At 33.0% G+C, this 20,428-nt stretch overlaps 1 protein-coding gene across 1 annotated transcript; it reads left to right on the top strand.

Annotated features, from left to right (window-relative positions):
• The first annotated feature begins 7,612 nt into the window (after window positions 1-7,612).
• LOC115969056 (serine/threonine-protein kinase rio2) lies at window positions 7,613-17,302 on the top strand. Its single transcript, XM_031088615.1, has 13 exons — window positions 7,613-7,835; window positions 7,943-7,989; window positions 8,102-8,172; window positions 8,274-8,387; window positions 8,485-8,660; window positions 8,765-8,853; window positions 9,902-10,019; window positions 10,250-10,323; window positions 10,481-10,528; window positions 12,049-12,217; window positions 14,113-14,238; window positions 15,861-15,962; window positions 16,554-17,302. Exons 1-13 carry the CDS (start codon window positions 7,752-7,754, stop codon window positions 16,740-16,742), a joined length of 1,407 nt encoding a protein of 468 aa, XP_030944475.1. The 5' UTR covers window positions 7,613-7,751; the 3' UTR covers window positions 16,743-17,302.
• The last annotated feature ends 3,126 nt before the right edge of the window (window positions 17,303-20,428 follow it).

The raw sequence follows: 20,428 nt of genomic DNA, 5'->3' as shown, positions 1-20,428 counted from the left end.
ATTAGTTAATCTGTCCATGTTCTACCATGTCACTTCCTTTTCTTTTCTTTTTTTCTTTTTTTATTTGTTTGTTAAACCTGTTTTATGTATATCTGTTTTTTAAAACCAGTTTTATGTATATTTTGCATCCATTATAAGTTTTTTTTTTTTTTTTTTTGAAACCAAAACGAAACTTCATTTAATGATTAAGAAAACTAGAATCCAAATACAAAGCCTCAAGGCTGGTGATGGAGACTCTTCTAGCCATACAATCTCATCATCTATTTGACAAGCATAGCGAGCCAGAGAATGTGCAGCTGAATTGGCCGCACGATGCACACAACTAATAGCTACAGTCCAAAGGCTAGCTGCAATGCAACGTATATCCTCATACACCAGACCCAACCGAGACAAATTATTTTTTGTTAAGGAGATGGATTTCGTTACATTAAAATTGTCACCTTCAATTACCAAGTCCGAGAAGCTAGCATCCATCGCGAATGTGGAATTACTACATTTTTCAATCACAAAAATGCTTAGGAGTGTGATAAGTGTTTTGCGTTTTGGATGAAATAATATACTCATTACACCCTTACGTTTTTTCGGAATTGAAAAATATAGTAATCTCAAATTATAATGGATGTAAATTATTTTCTTCTATACTACTATTTAAGGGGTTTCCCCTGTTTGGACCGGATTTTTTTTAGTTCCAAAATACCCCTACAGCCTTTGTTTAAGTAAGGGCAAAATTTGGTAAAAATGCTTCTTTAACTTCCACGTAAAACATTATCTACAAAATAGAACCACACTCCCAGTACATTCACGTTGGTTTTCAAACTTAAATTGCTTCTTCAATTCTCCAATTCTCTTAATTCTGTGTTTTCAAACTCCTTTCACCCACCTCTTTGCTTCAGATTTTACTACAAACAACAACAACAGCAGATAGATTTGAGGTAAGCTCTTAGATCAAATCTCAGCCCCCTCTCTATCTGATCTCACTTTTTTATTTCTACATTTCTCACTTTAATTTCTCTTGGATTCACTTTCACCCACCTCTTTGCAGTGTTTTTGTTGTTGTTGTTGTCGTTGTTGTTGTTGTTGTTATTTAGTTTACCATTGGTGGAGGAAGTGGAATTGGAATAGTAATGCATTTACTTTAGTAAAAATGGAGAGATAAAGTGAAGAGATAATGTGGTAACAGAGAGATAATGGATTATTGTAGTAGTGGCAATGGAGGAAATAGTGGCAGGGGCATATAGGAACCAATGGAAGGTTGTGATGGTGGTGAGATAGACATTAACCATTTGCTCCTTCATTGCCACTATGCACAAAATGTAAGGTCTCTAGTGTTTTCTTTGTTTAGGATACATTGGGTTATACCTAAAAGCGATTTGGATACATTGTGTACTTGGGCTGTGATGTTTCTATTTTTTGAATAAGAATTTTATATTAAAAATATATATTGAACTATGGAGTAAGTTGAGAATGAGATATTGTTTTTGTTTTCTATGTGATTTGGATTGGCATTCCCTTACTCTTTTGAGTCTTTTCAATGAGAATGGTTTTCTGATTTGGAGGTTTGAGCTTAGTAAGTGAATAGGAGTGAATTTGTTCATTTCCATGTCTCTCTTGTGGGGATGGATCCTTCTCTTGGTTCTTGCAAACAAAAAGTGGGTGTTTTATTTAGAAGTAGTGTAGTATCATTTTATGATTTATTATTTTGTGTGATTTCAGGTGATATACTCAATGCGACATCAATTTATTTGATCAAACATCATCTATTAATGAAAGCTACTCATTCATCCTTTACAAAAATTGCTGCGCAGTTGGTCTTTTTATCGGATCAATTTTCCTAATGCAGAATTATGGTGATCTTATTACAAAAAGTGTGGATAATGATCTTATGGCAATGAGTGGAAATTGCTACCCAGTAAGGCTTTAGTAATAAAATGTATAAAAGGTCCTATATTGTACATGAAAAAATATCAATGAAATAAGTTAAGTTTTCCTTGCTTTTCTAAATACTTTCCCCTCTTCTTACTCTTTAATCTGTACTTTTAAGGAAGTTGGTTCCCTTGAAGAATCATTGCTTTCGTCAAAAACCAATTATGTTCTTAACTGGATGGGGTTTGTATAATGAGCTCACTAGTTACTACTGAACTAATAAGATGTTGTATGCTCCTTATTAGCAGTTTTAAGATGAATGGAGTGTATTGGTTTCTTAAATTAGTTAAAAAATGGATTGAGACCCGGTGTAATTACACCATGCAATTAACCCCATTTTCTTCACAAAATTTTTTACATTATTAACTTTTTTAACTTTAACTTTTTACTTCTAGCATAGGGTTTTGTCAAATGCTTTAAAGATGATTAGATTGAAACCAATTATGTTTTCATGGATGGCCAATTAAAATCAACTAATGGATCCTACCACTAAGTTTTTGAATTATGATTGGTAGCTTTTTTGGACAAGATGATTACTTGTTTAGAATTGTGTATTTCAATATATATGCCTTTTTTTTCATAATTTTGGTTGCTTTTACATTTGAAAGTAAATAGTTGTGGTAAATAGTACATAGAGGCAAAGGAAGCAACAATTGAGAGAAAAAAAAAAAAGATTTCTCTAAAATAATATTACAATCACTCTTTTTCACTCTCTTAAAACGTTCAGTTCTTTATTCATAATGTCTAAGCATTAACTTCTTAGTCACAAAAGGTCTTGGGCAAGTGACCAAATTATCCATTGGAAACCAGCAATCTTAGATAATTATAATGCACAGAAAAAGGCAAACTTTCATTTGTTATTCGATAACTTCCATTTCCTTTTACCGATGTCATAAGATTGCACATCAACAACTTGCAAAAGCATTTAAGCTTGGTCAAATAATCTTTGTAACACCAAAACACATAAATTAAGATTCAACTAAAAAAACATATAATTGAGAATATGCAATTAGTTGGCAAATTTTTTGATTTGAAAACAGTAAAAATACTTTCAAACAGTGTGACCAAGTTGAAGTTCAAGACTTTACTTCACAACCAAAAAAAAAAAAAAAAAAACAAGTTCAAGAATATCCCCAAAAGAAATGAAAAGAAAATTTTGGATCCCTTGAACTTTTTAGGGACTATTATGAATGACCAATGACCATTAAAGTTCTCATTCACTACACTTTATAAACAAATTGGTAATCTATCCTTCAAATTCATCTAATATAATCTACCAATACCACAAAAAATAAGTTGAGAACCTCACTATGAGCATCTTTTCATCTAATCAATTTTAGCAATAAGCCTTACCTTTTAGCAAACCAAACAATCCAACTTGAAGACAATAATTCCAAATGTGAAAATATCAAAAAAACATGAAAAACATTCTGAAAGATAAAAATCTAGCCAATTTGCAAAGACAAAAAGTGAAAAATGGAAAAAATAAAATTGTTTTGATCTATCCTTATGCTTTACTCCTAAGATTTCTTTAATTCTTTCTTTATAATTTTGTTTTCAATGATACCAAATTCAAACTAAAATTTCATCTAAACCTATACCACCACCGACAATATCATCTCCACAATCCCAAAATACAAAAATTGAAACCAATCACTCCATAATTCCATCCCATCCACAAAGATAAATGCCAAACTCATATAACCAAACCAATCTTCCTTAAGCAGAAAACCCAAATCTTACCCCATGACAAACCTCCAAAACCAAATTTATCATCACACGGATTTGACCAACCAAATCTTACCCAGCCTTGCCCCGTACCCACAAATGCTGCTCAAGCCATAAGCAAAAATTCAGCAAATTAGTAAGAGATATTTCTAAATAATTAAGAAAACCTAATATAGAGTACTTAAAAAAAAAATATTAGTGACTAGAGATTTATCTAAATCAACTTCATTTATAGATAAATCTTAATAGAAAAAAATATTGAAAAGAAAAGAAGTCATAAAGTAGTAGAGAAAAAATTGATAAGAACAAGTGAGTTGTGTTTATTTTTTATCTAAAAAAAATACGATTGTAATTTGTGTAGTTATTTGGTACAACCACGACTTTTTAGCCTAACTTTACTTATATAGTGTAGATAATACTATCTAATGTAGAGATTCTTTTTCTTAATTAATTAATTTTTTTTTGGCAAAGATTAAGTTAATAGTAACACTTTACCCAAAAAAAAAAACAAAATTAATAGTAAAGCTAAATTCCTAATTTTTATAATAAATTGAAAAAAAAAATTAATAGAGTTATTTTGACATTAAAATTTTCTAAAAATAAATTATTTTTCTAAAAAGTAATTTTTAAGAAAATTATCTCTCTCTCTCTCTCTCTCTCTCTCTTTTATTTTATTTTTTTTTTATGTTTGATGGCCTCCTTAAATATGAGATAGTTTTCAATAATTTTCATATTGTATTTTAAATTCTTTTATTTAGCCTAACATAAAATAAAATTATTTTCCAACAAATTTTAACCAAAAACAATCTCTAAAAAAAAAAAAATATATATATATATATATATTTTTTTTTATAATATTTTCCGTTAATTTAAAATAGTTTCTGTGGGGACAATTTTTGCTAGACCAAGTGTTGCACTTGTAGTCATTTTTGGCTTGGAGAGTCCCACATTGGAAGGAAAGCCTTCCTCTTCATGCTTATATGGCATGAAGAGAAAGGCTTTCCTTCCAATGTGGGACTCTCCAAGCCAAAAATGACTACAAGTGCAACACTTGGTCTAGGCAAAAATTGTCCTCACAATTTCCTATTTATAAAATATTTATTTTAATACTTAAAATTTATAAAACCATCTTTACAACCCCTTCTCTCTATCCCTCTTATATTTTTTTTTCATCAAAAATAACACGCCGCATGTACCCAAACGTAAACACGAACACAAGCTGACGAGCACGAAAAGTATTCTTCTCTTCCACACTTCTTCTTTTTTTTTTTCTTTTTTTTTTTAAATTTTATTCTCGGTGCACACTTTGTCCCTGAACTGTCACTGCTTTCCTAGACGATAACTGTAAGTCTGTTTTTATTTTTTAATAATCATTTTCATTAAAATTGATGGGAAGATAACACTAATGACGAAGAAAGCGTCCATGACGAATTCGTCCTGAATAACGAAGAAACCAGTTATCACTGACGAAGGCAGAGGAGTCATTCAATGCAGTCAATCAATGACCTGGGCAGTTACCAAATCAATCAGGCAGACCGTTGGGAGCCTCTTAAAAGTCCCATTATTGGACCAGAGGCGTTACCTGGGAAATCATTAACAACCACAACGGTTAGCCCCTAAAGCCACATGTATAAAGCCCTCACACAGTCAACAGAAGGTACACACATACATTCACACTTTGAGAGAGCACTCTGGTTTTTATCTTGTTTTTCATTTCATAAGGTGTTTTCATTATTCTGACTTTGGCATCGGAGGCGTTGTGGCAGGCACCACACTGGTGACCCTTATAGAGCATACACTCACAACAACAAGGGATTCCATCTGCCCACTTCTACTGACGAGCTCGTGCTTCATCAAAAACAAAAATTCTCGTTCTCTACTAGTTCTTCTGAATTTTGTTTTTGTAGTATTTCATTTTCTTTGGTGTTTGTATGATTAATTTACAATAATTTTTTGGTTCTCTTTAACTAATAAAGTTTAAAAGTGAGCCTTTGATTTCTGTTTCCTCATAATTTTTCTTAAATTAGATTTACATGTTTTCTAGTTTTTCTCCGATGTCTAATTTTTTGTCCAATTAGATTTCCAAGAATGTTTATTTGGTATTAATGCACTAGACATGTGGTTCAATTTCAACTATTATTAACCAATTGGTGTTTAGTTTGTTCAATTGTCGTCGAATAAGATATGTGAGGTTGAGCTCGTTATGTTACCCACAATTCAAAAGTCTCCCTACGGCTATATGTTTCGATGATGGAACGAAACAACTTTCCAAAAAAATCATGTCTTTAATAAATTATTAATTGGCATTTGAAAGTTGTAAAATTTTCTAAACATAAGAGCACTCACATCAGCTCTTGGATAATTGTGTATAAATGTGTAAAATACACATTTTGACCATTTTTACACATTTTGAAGCAAAAAACACACTACATCATAACCGAACGACGACGTGATGTTGATGCTCCTTCATTCTTTAATTCTTCTATGGTAATAGCTAGAGTAAGTTCCGTCTCACCATCATCAGAAGATGAGTCAAATGGAGGCTCATCATTTGGAAAAATAAAATCAATGTCATAATGGAAATCCATTAAGAGAGAACAAAAACCGAATGGAATAGATAATTTTGTAGAAGTGGGTGGAAATTAGAGAGAAAATGGTCATATTTATAGAGCAAGAATGTGACTTGAGTTTGAATTTCAAAAATTTGACCTTTAGGTTTGAATTTACCATTGGGTTTAAAGTTAAAAAATATGACCTTTAGGTTTGAATTTACCATTGGGTTTAAAGTTAAAAAATATGACATTTAGGTTTGAATTTACAATTTGGTTTAAAGTTAAAAAAAATATGATCTTTAGGTTTGAATTTACCATTGGGTTTAAAGTTTTAAAAAAAATATATATATGACCTTTAGGTTTGAATTACCATTGGATTTAAAGTTAAAAAAATATGACATTTATGTTTGAATTTACCATTGGGTTTAAAGTTAGGTTTGAATTTACCGTATGAATTTCAAAATTATGACCGGTGGATATAACAATAAAAATTATGACCGTTGGGTCAAAAAAAAAAATGACCGTTGATCGGAGACATCGATTCAACAGCATCAATTCGGTCACCAATTCTAGTAATACGGTGGTCGGAGACATCGATTCGGCGGCAGTCGTCGGAGACATCGATTCGACGGCGGTCGTCGGAGACACTATTACAACAATCGGCCCACCGGTGATGGCGGTACAATGGTCGGAGACACCAATCCGATGGGCCAACGAACCTCCACCACAAGCGGCTCTATTGGCCAAGCCACCAGTGTTGGTAGTTTACTTAAAATATAAGTTTAAATTAAAAAAGTATAACTATTAGGGAAAATAATAAAAAATTGATGAATAATGAATATTTTATTGAATAGTCTTGTAAAATAGATAAACTGATGTGGGTGTTTTGTAAAAGTAATAGTGTAAAATAGAAAAAGTAAATTTTTTATGTAAAATAGACGGAATCTTTTTCACGAGCTGATGTGGTTGCTCTAATTATAAAGCCCATTTGGCTGGCTGCAATTGTTTCTCTGATTCCAAGGGAGTATACTTTTTTGTGCATTTCACAGAGTAGAGCAGGTTCCCTATAACTATAGTTAGGCTTGGGTGGGCTTTTTGTAAATTGAATAGGTTCATTTTAAACTGTTTTTAAATAGTTTAGAATAATTGAATTGGAAAATAGGTATTCTGTGGCTGCTTTAAGCATTTGGTAGCAGCAGCCCATACATGATAAAAAAAAAAAATTCAGCAGGTTAAATTTTTCAAAAAAAAATATAGGCTTGGGCCCCTTTCCCAAAAATTATGAATTCCAAGCCCAGCCGGCCAGCCCAGGAGACAAGAGCCCATGACCCATGTAAATCAAAAAAAAAAAAAAAGAAAAAAAGAAAGAAAACTCAGCGGTAAACCTAACGGAGAAAGTGAAAGACGAAGGAAAAAAAAAAAAAAAAGAGAAAGGAAACAGAGAGACAGAGAGGCGAGACAGAGAAATAGTGAGCCACTGAGCCCAGACGCCGACGCGACGCGACGCCATCATCATCATCAGTCATCAGTCATCAGAGTGAGGGAGCAATGAAGCTGAACGTGGACGCCTTGAGATATCTCTCCAAAGATGATTTTAGGGTTCTTACTGCTGTCGAAATGGGGATGCGCAATGTCTGTTTCTCTCTCTCTCTCTCTTTATTTTTTTTTAGTTATTGTATGTTTTGTTTTGGCTTTCCTTTCCATTATTGAATCGGGTAAAAATTATCCTTTGCTTTCAGCATGAAATCGTACCTTCAGAACTTGTTGACCGCATTGCCTCTCTCAAGTACGCCTTTCCTTCTTTTTTCTTCTTACGAATATTGTCTTGAATTGGATTCTTAAATTCATAATCAATGGGCTAATATTTTATATTTGTATTGTCTCTTCCCTACATGCAGGCATGGCGGCACTTACAAAGTTTTGAAGAATTTGCTCAAGCATAAGCTCTTGCACCATGACTCTTCCAAATGTGAGTTTGCGTGCTGCTTTTAGCTTTGAATTGTGTAACATAGGTGGACCCAATTTTTGTTTTGCTATCCTATCTTATTATCTGTTCTTATCTGCTGCTAGATGATGGGTTTCGGCTCACCTACCTTGGTTATGATTTTCTTGCTATTAAAACACTGGTTAATCGCGGAGTGTTTGTGTCTGTTGGACGTCAAATTGGAGTTGGAAAAGAGTCTGGTATTTTTTTTCTTATCTTGCTAGGCAAAACCTCTTCTAGTATATTAGCAGTATATTACTTGATTAATTGTTGCATTTTTTTTTTTCTTTCTTTAAGATATCTTTGAGGTTGCTACGGAAGATGGTACAATCCTAGCCATGAAACTACACAGACTTGGAAGAGTTTCTTTTAGGGCTGTCAAATCTAAGCGAGATTACTTGAGGCATCGTAGCAGTTTCAATTGGCTGTATTTGTCCCGGCTCGCTGCAGTCAAAGAATTTGCTTTTATGAAGGTTCTTCACTGTCATAATTTAGCCATTTGTGTGCTTTACCTTTTTAATTAAATGATTGTCATGCCTATTGATGTTGGTTTCGCACTTGTGCTATGCTCAATCAGGCTTTGGAAGAACACAGTTTTCCTGTTCCAAATGCTGTGGACTGTAATAGGCATTGCGTGATCATGTCACTTGTCCAAGGTTTCCCTCTGTAAGTGTTTCTAATTCATTTTACTTTGAAACTCGTATCTCAATTTGTAATACATGTTTATTTTCCTTCTAATTTAACCTTCAGATGGAAATTTCTTTACTACTTTGATGAATATGAAAACCCAGTCCATTGTGAATCTAAAATTATTTTATGTTTAATTACATGTTGAAGAACCATGTATAGAAAAACAGTCAATTATTTATTTATTTATTAAAATGTAACAACTTATAGGTTTCTTTATATTTTTAGGTTTAAAAATAGGTAAATTCTTTTATAGGTGTCTAAACTAGTGTTGCACATCCAATGAGCTCTAGTTTTATTGACACTTTCTTCTCTGACAAAAATGGTGGAGGGTGAGATTGTGGGTTCAAAACCCATTGCGTGTGTGTAATGTACCAACTTTATATATATACGAGCAGGATACACCAAATTTAAATAGAAGACATGTCCTAAAAACATAGGAGATTTCCTTCCAAACAGCACATAACCACGGTTCTCTCTTACTAGTTGTAAAGCATTCTCCATAACCTGCATCATGCAGCATTGTCATTTCACATATGCAGACATGAGGAATATATCCTGCAATCCCCTCAAATAAATTATTTTATGTAAGCCATTTGACATAAGTTATATTAATTATAAAGTTGTGCTTTCAATTTCATGTACTCTTTTAGTTAAAAAAAAAATCGTGTACTCTTTTATGTTTTGTCAATATAGCTATTTTCCTCCTTTTTCCATGTGATAGAAATCTTGACAAGTGTTGGTTGAAAATTCAGTGACATGGCATTTGTCAACAATTATTATCTGAAAATTACTATGAAAGTTATCGTGATCAAATATCAAAAGTGCTTTAACCTCAGAATCTGATTCTTATAGTAATGTTACAATGGATTCCTCCTTGTCCTACATGTCCTCCCTTTCTCTCTTCTTTCCTTTGGCTCCTTGTTTTTTCCTATTGTTTTGGAATTATTTCCCAAAGTTAAACAACAATGTCACTCCATTGAGCAATGGGAGATTGCATCTTATCAATCATTTCTATCTGATGCAGTGTACAGGTTAAGCAATTGCAAAATCCAGAGATGGTTTTTGAAAGGATCATTGGTCTTGTTATTCGTTTGGCAGAACATGGTCTCATTCACTGTGACTTCAATGAATTCAATATTATGGTATGCAATTAAGGCACTCTGCAATACCATTTCTTTGCATCTTTAGAGCTGTTTAATTAGGAACCTAACAAGTGGTTTGCCATTTTCTTGTCTTATTTCTCAACACATATGTACTGGTTATTATTGCATTCATTGGATTGACTCGGTGGTTTATATCCAAATTCTTTTTATCAGCTTCCGCATTCAGTTCATTAGTGAACTAATTATTTTTCAATTTTTGTGCTTTGTAGATTGATGATGATGAGAAGGTTACCATGATTGATTTTCCACAGATGGTATCTGTAGACCATCGTAATGCACAAATGTAAGAAAAATTGCTTCTTCCAATGCAGTATCAGTTATCATTTCATTCATTTATTTCTGATCACTGTTTTTTCTAATAGCAAATCGCTACATTTGATATATGTGAATTTTTTGCTGGAAATATTACTCTCATCTCTTAATATGTTCACATTTTTCAGGTATTTCGATCGTGATGTTGAATGCGTCTTTAAGTTTTTTCGCAAGAGGTCAGTAAGTGTTCTGGTGCAATTCTTGGATGCATTGGCTCCATTTTAGATTATTGGGGATTTTTTTTTAATTGTCTGAGTTATAATATCTGTGACTCAAATTCTTAAGATCTATTCTAGTTATCTTCTTGAGACAAGTCCGATGGATTTTTTGTCACCATCTAATTGATAGTTCTTGGGAATCAGCCTTTCCCAAAAAAAATTGGGGGGTAAGGCTGTGTACCAATTGAGATATTATCAAGTGTAACGGGCATATATAATTCTCCCCCTTCCCAACATGGTGGTGGACCCTGCAAGCATGGGACCCACCCGTTTGTGAGGGGGCGCTGTATATGCCTGTTACACCAGATATCGGCTCCTACCAATCACCTCTACCAGGCCCCACAGAAGTGCAAGCTTTGTGCATTATATACAATGTATTTTATCTTATTGATAATTCACGGGATTTTTGAATTGATTATTAGGTTGAGTTATTTATTTATTTTTTTTTTTGATAGGTAATAGAAGTTTTATTGATAGCAAAAACCTGTGCCCCTTTCCCTTGGGTGGTTACCTGTCAACAACTCCTGGTTTTACAGGAGTTGTGCATCAATCAATATGGGGTTAGTTTTAGGGCTGAGAAAAGTTTGTAAATCATGGAATATAATTAGGAAAACATTGTGGACAACTGGTGTTAGGGAAACATTGTATAATTAAATTTTGATTTATGTTTAAATTAAAGCATGTAATCGGATATATGGTGTAGAATTTTTTTAGTCTTTATACCATTAAAACGTGTGATTCCTCTCTGTCCAGAAATACTAAAGAAGGGCAAAATGGTAACTCAGTCATAGTAGTTCCTTATCTGCAAGGTAAAAGAAATTCAACTGCTGATTAAAGAAGTGTTTCTTTGTAACCAATGAGGTTTGCCTCACATGGTGTCTCCCCTTGTAAAAGCAAGGTTAAGGGTGATGTAATGGGTTCAAGACCTATCCCATGTGTGTAGTTTATCAATAAAACAAACAAACAAAGAATATCTGTGGAAAATCCAAGCAATACCTATTCTGTAACTGGTTGAAAATCCAAGCAATACTTATTTTGGAGGGATGGGTTGCTATATGAGGAATATCAGAGGTGGTTGACCAAGTAGTATGTTTTTATCAGAAATTGTATCAGGAGACACAGGAGTGTAGACCTATGGTTGAGGGCTTGGAGTTTGAGCATGTTGTTTTACTCTTCTTTGTACTTCTTGGCTGCTTTTTGATTTTTCAAGTGAAGTAGTTTTTTTATAATAAAATTTTTCTTCCTTATTAAAAAGAGAAACTCTATGACACAAGTGAATCATAGAACTCTTCATAGAGCTGAATGAGAGTAAAGAGTTCTAAATAGCTAAAAGATTTTATGTTTGGGTTCAACACTTCATTGTACATTTTATATATGCAAACTGGCTTCAAGCTTAGGTTTTTATGCTAATGGCTTTCATAAAAATCATTTTTCTTAATTTTTTGTATGCATGGTCAATCTCTTTCTTTGTCTTGCAGGTTCAATCTGTCATTTCAAGAAATCCCAGACGATATTGATGATGCAGAGGTAGACATGGATGAAAGTGGCAGGCCTTGCTTTTCTTCAATTGCAAAAGGTTTTGGTTTTCTAGACAAGGACCTAGCAGCCAGTGGGTTTACTAGAAAGGATCAAGAAGACATTGAGAAGGTATGGACTTGGAATTAAGCCAATTTGAGCATTAATCCATAGACTTGGAATGGACCCTTTCTGCACCAAAATATGCACTGGATTGCATCCATTTGCAACAGTTAGATTAAGCTTTAGCGGTCACTTTTGCTTTTGTTTTGCCCTTTTTGCTCAACTTGTTTCAGTCTTTGTCTTGGAGGCAAGTTTCATGTGAATGGTTCATGGGGTGGTGCTTTTAAATTCAATTTTTTCTTGTCCTGTAGTTTTCTTTGGCTGGGTTTCTGACCTTAGTGATTGTTGAAAATATATGTATGTTGTCTCAAATCATAAATTCCATTTCATTTAGAAGCCGGTAAGGGAATTGTCAGGTGATTGTCTGCTTTTCCGGTTTGTTACTATTACTATCATAGTGATATTATTTGTATTATAAACACAAATTTGTCTGTCCACTTTTCCTGCTTTGGTTTCAACTCTTTTAATAGTTCCATGCTTTTTTTAATTTAATCCTTGTCTTGTCCATCACTCATTTTTGTGTTGTCATTTAATTGACACTCATTGAATGAAGATGTCCTTTTAATTTCTAATCTTTAGACCAATCACTCTAATTTGATGGGGCCATGTGTCAATCACACTATGGAAGTACTTCTCCATGCCATCAACCTACTTTGTATATTAGTAATAATCTTTTCATTCTTCCTACTTCGAAAAAGTAAACCAAATTGATGAAAATAACTACTTGTAAAAGTTGATATAAATGGTCACATCTTGGGCATTTTTGAGCACAAATCTTTAATCTTCCATGTATCTTCTGTTAGTTCAGGTTATCTCTCTCTCCATTCTGTTACCACAGCTGAACCTCTGTAGTGGTCCGATCAACTAGTATAATGACACAATCATAGGCTAAGTGACCAATCTATCGAATCAATATGCATCAGGCACACCTTCTATATGTTTGTCAGTTCGTTTGTAACCAATACAGATCCAGATTCATCATATATAACTTTTGTGTTCTTTCTGCGTAATTGTTGGTTTGAGTTATGTTTAGTTTATCGTAAAGAGTGTAGATGCTTTGCTTGTGGAGTGTGTAGCCAGAAAGGAATTCCGAAGTTTTACTTTTTTGGATATTCTTTTCTTGTTGCACTGTTTCTTAAATGTGCATGTGGTAAGCTCTAAAAGGGGCTCCAATATCCTTTCCTTCCCTTGGAAAGAAATTTGGGGTGTGAAAGCCCCACAATGGGTCTCCATTTTTGTGTGGACGGCGGCATTGGGGAATATTCTTGTGATAACCTCATTAAGAGAGGCTATACATTAGAAGAATGGTGTTGTATGTAACAGTTTTGTGGAGAGACGGTGCACCACCTTTTGATTCATGGCACGGTTGCTTATAATTTGGGGAGTTTTGTTTTTAGGTGCTTTGGTATCCATTGGGTGCTACTGGGGAAGGTGATGTATGTCATGTTTGGTTGTAGGAATTGGGTGGGTAAGTATACCTCCACTATTTGGAATATGGTTATTTTGTGTTCGAAGTGGACTATTTGGAAGCTATGTAACCAATGTACATTTGAAGTTGTGGAGTGTATGTGGATCCTGTTGCTAGTAACTTTATCTAGTTCTTTATTTGCTTGGTTCCAAGCATGGGGTTTTACAGTGTGTTTCTATTTCAATGTTTTTAGAATCTTGTCCCTTTTGTACGTGATTTTCTTTGTAATTCTTTAGACTTCTTCATGTTGCTCATGAAGGTTTTTTTTATTATTATTATTTTTTTTAATAGTAATACTATTCTTATCTATCAAAAAAAGTATGCATGGTAGGCTTTCTATGAGTTTGTAGGGCTATTTCTTAGCATGGCTTGCACTTCGCTTATTATGAAATATGTTTGAAAATCATATCAATTGAATAATTGATATTGTATGCAGTTCATTGAAGGAGGGGTTGAGAAGGATGCAGATTCGGGTGATGAAGAAAATGAAGATGGTGGACTTGCGTCTGAGTTAAATGAATCAGACATAAGTGGTGTTGATTCTCTGCATTTGGTAGAGCAGGTAAATATTTTTGGACAATTAGAGCATGTATATTATTCATAAGCATTCACTCTAATGGAGCAGTTTGTGCAATCTATCTCACAAATTTGTCCGTGGCTGAGGCCTTAAGGAAAGATCTAATAGATGGGATGAGGATGCTTATATGTGTGAAGTTTTGCTTGGTGAGAAAAGCACTGTTAATGCTAATTGGCAATTGCATCAACCTTTGCACAGAAAAAAACTAAACTCACTTCTTTTATGGGATTTATGGGATAATATTTACTGATTGAGCTGTGAACATTTGAATTATAACTTGTAGAATTAAGATGTTTGGGCTTGGGAAGAAAGGTGGGTTATTAAATTTATAAAAATAAAATGTGGGCAATTTGGTGCTAGATAAATAGTAGAACATTTGACAGAATTGAGCATCCTAATCATGTCATCAGTCTTTGCTGAGGACATTGTATGATTGGAATTCTGCCCTGGGTAGCACTCCCCACATTATTTTTTCTTGACTTAGAGTATTCTAATGTGAGATTGTAATTTTTTAAGTGGTTCAATCTACATCCTGTGTATGTGAACCTTATCCTTTTTTGACTAAATTGATTTTTTATTTAATAAAATTAGTATTCTGCTCATTCAAAAAAGGAGGAGGGTGTTGGCCCCTCTTCAAACACCCACTAGGTAATTATAGGGAGGAATCCCTGGGGTGATCCCAAGATGTTGGTTAGGAGTTTTGGACCAGGATCTCGTGAGGCCTTGGGAACCACTAGAACAACCCCTTTGGGTTGTTAATCTATGCACTTGTCCAGAAAAATACCGTACTGATTTGATCTAATTTAATCTTAACCTGTAATACTCTAATATGACTTGGGCAACTTGCTGGTTTCTGTTTAGAGCAAGAGAGTAAGCATCTGGTCAGCTGTGTTCTGTTTATCAAATTTGGGCATGGATACATGGTTTAAAATTTGGTGATGTTTTGGAAGATCTTGCAAAACAATGAAAGATGGATAGCCTAGCGAAACCCAGTTCTTGAGTCGAAACATGTGAATATGTTTTGCCGATAATTTTTTAAATTGTATACTACCGTTAAAAAGTCAACTCATTTGTAGTATCCATAGAGCTTAGTCTTTATTTTGCAATTTTATAGATTATATTGTTCAATTGCTATTGTAGATGAATTTCAATTTTTTATATTAATGTATACCAATGTAATACTTTCCAGTTTCCACATAGAAGTCTACTATATTATTCTTTGAAATGCATAAATAGGGAGATTTATGGTCTTTTTATTACTTAGAAATCATAGAAATATTCTGTAGGAATAATGGAAATTAATGCGTTGCCATTTGCACAAGACATTTGTTGCGCTTGCAAAATAATCAATGACTAAGGTATTTAAATCTTTGAATTTGGAAGTAGCCATTTGAATGGCCAAATAAAGCCTGATTTAATACCTTGCATGGTTTGGGATTGTTTCAGGGCGGTAGTGTATTTTTCAATGTTTCAACATCAAATTCTGCACCACATATTTTCTTGTTTTTTTTTTTTTTTTTTGAACCTATAATCTCTCTCTTCTGTATCGTTTTCTTCTAGATTATCCTCATTGAATGTTTTAATTTCTTATGTGAAATAAATTTCAGCCGACATTGAATTGTGATGCGGAAGGCAGAGTAGAGGAAAATGAACAAAAAACTGAAGCAGGTCTAACCAATGGACCTGAAACTCAAGATGCAAGTGATGAGGTATACTTATCATTTCATGATCTCTTATTGCTTTTTTAAAAATCCTGGATTTTGTTCATGACTTCAATTTTTTATCTTTAGTAAAGAGTTTAGGTTCTCATAATGTATGTTTGATGTCATATGCTTAAAATAGAATTTTACTGCTCACTGCCAATTTTCCTCCTTTCATCTTCAATCTTTTGAGTTCCAATACACTAGCTCATACTCTCAGTCCTAAGAAAACTATTTGATTAAAGGAAAAATGCTTTAGAAGCCTGTGCGTTGCTCATCCTCTTCCGTTGATCTAGGGAAACTGATATATAAATCGTAGTTCCAACTAAGAAAACCGGTATGAGAAAAAAAAACATTATTATTAATAATATAAGGGGAAAAAGCTAGGAGTTGTTACATTTTTTTATTGGCAATTTAATATGCCGGTGGGTCTAAAACCCACATCCTCAACCTTCATATTGCTTTTACAACGGGAGTTGTCATTTTAACTAGAGCTCATTGGCCAGAGCTGCTATGTTGTTTGAGATGTTTCAAACATCTTTGTTATTTTTTAAAAGCTATTGTTGGAATGCAATGCCAATTTAATGTTTGTTTTTCCAGGAGGAAGATAATGAGACCATGATTAGTAAAGACGCTGAATTGACAAAGCGTTTGAGAAATCAAAATCGCCGAGTCATAGCATCAGTGCGTGGAGGACGAAAGAATCTTGCCTCTAGAAATACCTACAAAGACAAGGGTGGTAGGTCCTCTCATAATTCTAAAATCCAGAAACAATTGAGCAGCTGGTGAAATTTGTGGAGAATAACCACGTCTTCCTAGGCATGGAAGCTATCGGTTAAAACGGCTGTAGCAATGATAAACAAATTAGAAAAGAATATGTCCCAACACTCTGCTATCATTGCTGCATGCCTTTCACTTTGAAACAAGCTCGGTGATGGGAAGAAAATTGATTGGATTTACTTTTGTGACTATCATGGGCTTGTTTCATTAATTTTTATGAAAATTGTAAGGGCCTTGATTGTATAATATAGGCTAGGATGGATAGTAGCTTGCATCGTTGAGAGTATGTATCACATAATTATTATCCATATAGGTTGTACAAGTCCACAAAGCTCCAAATTTTGCTGGTTATTGGAGAGGTGATTGGTAGGCAGCTTCACTCCTTACCTGTCCCTTTTTTTTTCTTTTTCTTTTTTTTTCTTTTTTTTTAAGACACTTGTCATTGTATTAAGGCTCAACCTTCCTTTGATCTTCTTTGTTAATTAGGGTAGTCTATACCCTCTTTTTAATTGAATAAATCTGCTTATTCATAAATAAAATAAAAAGAGAGGAAGAGATTGTTAGAATAATTTAATGGGACTGCTTAATTGATGTCCAACTAATGTAAATTATTGAGAAGAATAGAGAGGAAAAAAAAAGGTTGAGAAGAATAGAGGGATAATGCCTTGTCCAAATCCCTTTTTTATTTAGATTTTGAAAACCTTGGAGGACTTGGAATTTGGAAAATTTTGGAATATTCATAAAATGTCTACACTTAATTTTTGACAAGCAATATTTAACCTGAAATTGAGTAAAAGTATGCTAAATCATTCACCTATCCTATGGGTAGTCAGCTTTTGCATATTAATGCTTGCTACGGTATGCAAGGGGAGGCATGGTACTAGTAACAAGGGACTATAGTTCATTGATTACTCCAGCAATAGTTACTTCATTTGTGTCATTATTAAGAAAACCGTAGAAGTAATAATTTCCACTATTATATATGTTGTTGATAAGTATATTAGAAAGCTTGAGAGGTAATAAAGTTATATTTCAACTCCACTATCGTTCTTAGTTTCTGAAATATTTTCTAAAGTAACAAAGCAAATTTTAAGAAAGTAAAGTAACTTGGAGTAACACTTTTTATTTTCTGAAATATTTTCTAAGATAAAATAACAAAGCAAATTTTAAGAAAGTAAAATAATTTGAGTAACACTTTTTATTAACGTAGAGAGCTTGTGACAGACTTCTCTTCAATGGAATTGCCTTATATCTTTGCTTTGCAGTAATATAACCAACGTTTTTCAGTTGTAGAGTAATGCTACAACTAGGAAATGTTTTACAAAATCTTATTTTTTAAGTAGGGCATTGTCTAGTTAGTGTACATCGTCAATACACATCACACGTTTCATTTGTTAACTGTTAAGTGTGGACAAAATAGGAAATATGTGTGAAATTATGGACACTATGTCACATTAACGAATGTGTAAGAATATTTCCCCTTCTAAATATGTGGTGTCTTCCATGCATAGTGTGAGAGACGCATAAAGTATAGTTTGATATGTGACATGACAAAATTGTCACATTACTTTTGTTTTTTTTTCCTTAGATAAGTTCAATACCACGTGGACACTATGTCACATTAATGAATGTGTAAGAATATTTCCCCTTCTAAATATGTGGTGTCTTTCATGCATAGTGTGTAAGACATATAAAGCATAGTTTGATATGTGACATGACAAAATTGTCACATTACTTTTGTTTTTTTTTCCTTAGATAAGTTCAATACCACGTCCCTTTCGACAACAGTGTACATCACTTTATTTGTGGACTCTTTACATACATCTATTGTTTTATAGTTGATCCGAATCAGCTTTTATGCCAAATCAAAAGTTGACCCAAATCAATTAAGTAGCATTCTTCTCAAATGTATATTTGTTGAATTGAGCGGGCTAAAATTCTCACCAATTTATTTGGCTTAAAATGAGAAGGTATTTCCTACATCCATTCCTTGGTATTAAGATCTCAGTTCAGAGAATCCATGATCACTATAGGTTAAACTAAGTTGAATCATGACATTTTTCTCAAAAAAAAAAAAAAAGTTGAATAATGACATGTAAAAGTTGAATAATGACATGTAAAAGTGTCAGGTATCAGAAGCTTATATGACAAAATAGGACAAAGTCAATCAAAAATCAAAAATTATTTTTTAATTTTAGGTGAATGAAGAGAAGATATATGGAATGTGATGAAAGTGTGCTTCAATAACAAAATTACTATACAATATATTAACTTGAAAATGAATCTATTTTTGAAAACAAAAATCTTACTTGATTTTTGAAAACTAGAATAGTACTTCCAACTTTGATATTCATTTAAAATTTTCAAAATGTTACAATGATAATTTTGGAGGTTTTGATAAATATGTGTTTGAAATGGAAGGGAACTTAGGACTCAGATAAGTTGTTTTTTCAATTATGACCCTTAAAACTGATATGAATGCCTTTTAGGCTTACAAAAGTGAACACAAACAGAAAAAAATCACAATAATACAATGAACAGTTATGTACGTTATTGAGCAATAATGAACAACTACTGTCAGCTATGATTTGCTATGATTTCCTGATACATCCAAAGTACTGCAAATAAATAGTAGTCAAAATAATTACTGATACAATGGTTTGTTTTCAATGATTTCTTTATACAATATTTGTCTTCACTTCAAGTTTTATGACCCATGTAAGTATCTAAATTAGTAGTTGTAATGGAGTTATCTCAACTAATAAAGTTTTTTATTGTTAAATAAAGTCACTTCAAGTTTTTTTTTTTTTTTTTTTGTAAAAAATTTCTTATTAGTTTTACTAATTTGTTTTAAATTTAAAATATATTAAAAAGTTGTAAATACTACATCATTTTTTTTTTTTGAGAAAATAAAATGGGGTGTTTATGGTTATATTAAATCTCCGATCAGAGCATACACGCTTAGGTATATGATGCCCATCAACGAACTCCTGCTGGTAGCGGAAATCGAACCTGAACGTGTAAATACTACATCATTTTGGCATCTAATTGTGTGATTTGGACGGATAGTAACAAAGCGACTACGGGTCCGTTTGGATTGAGCTTATTGTTGCTGAAACTGAAAACTGAAAACTGAAAACACTGTAGCAAAATAATTTTTAAATGTGTGAATAGTATTGTGGGACCCATTTTTTTTAATATTTTTTAACCCGTGAAAGTGTCAAATGTGTGATGTTAAATGTCAAACAGTAGTGAACAGTGTTAAAATCAGATTAGCAAAACGCAGACTTGGGTTTCAGTAGTATCCAAACGCCCTCTACATTGATCACAAGTAGAAATTATGTGACTGAAATAAATATTTAAATTAAATATTTTAAAAAATTAGATGGTGTAATTTATAATTTAGTAAAGAAGAAATTTATCGCTAGGTCCATCCGAAAATTGGGCCTAAGATCTAGGTCCATCCGACCCAATGAATGCAAGCTACTGCGGCCCGGAAAAGAAAAAAAAAATCATTTTTTGTCATCATTTGGTTTTTTCTTTTTTTGAGCAGTTTATTTTGACGTTTTCTTTTTTGACGTTTTCGTTTTTACACTGACAAGTGAATGAATATGACAAAACATTTCCTTTAGTGAATGAATATGACAAAACATTTCCTTTTCATTTTTATTTTTTATGATAGGAAATGTTTTGTT

Source organism: Quercus lobata, chromosome 11 (assembly GCF_001633185.2).
Source record: "Quercus lobata isolate SW786 chromosome 11, ValleyOak3.0 Primary Assembly, whole genome shotgun sequence".
NCBI lineage: Eukaryota > Viridiplantae > Streptophyta > Magnoliopsida > Fagales > Fagaceae > Quercus > Quercus lobata.
This window is presented reverse-complemented; position numbering and strand designations above follow the sequence as displayed.

What these genes read in the sequence shown, in the direction of transcription:
- LOC115969056 (XM_031088615.1), top strand. Translation starts at nt 7,752, where the DNA reads ATGAAGCTGAACGTGGACGCCTTGAGATATCTCTCCAAAGATGATTTT. An exon ending in TCGAAATGGGGATGCGCAAT is followed by an intron (nt 7,836 to 7,942) that starts GTCTGTTTCTCT and finishes CTTTGCTTTCAG; the next exon opens with CATGAAATCGTACCTTCAGA. An exon ending in TCAATGAATTCAATATTATG is followed by an intron (nt 10,020 to 10,249) that starts GTATGCAATTAA and finishes TGTGCTTTGTAG; the next exon opens with ATTGATGATGATGAGAAGGT.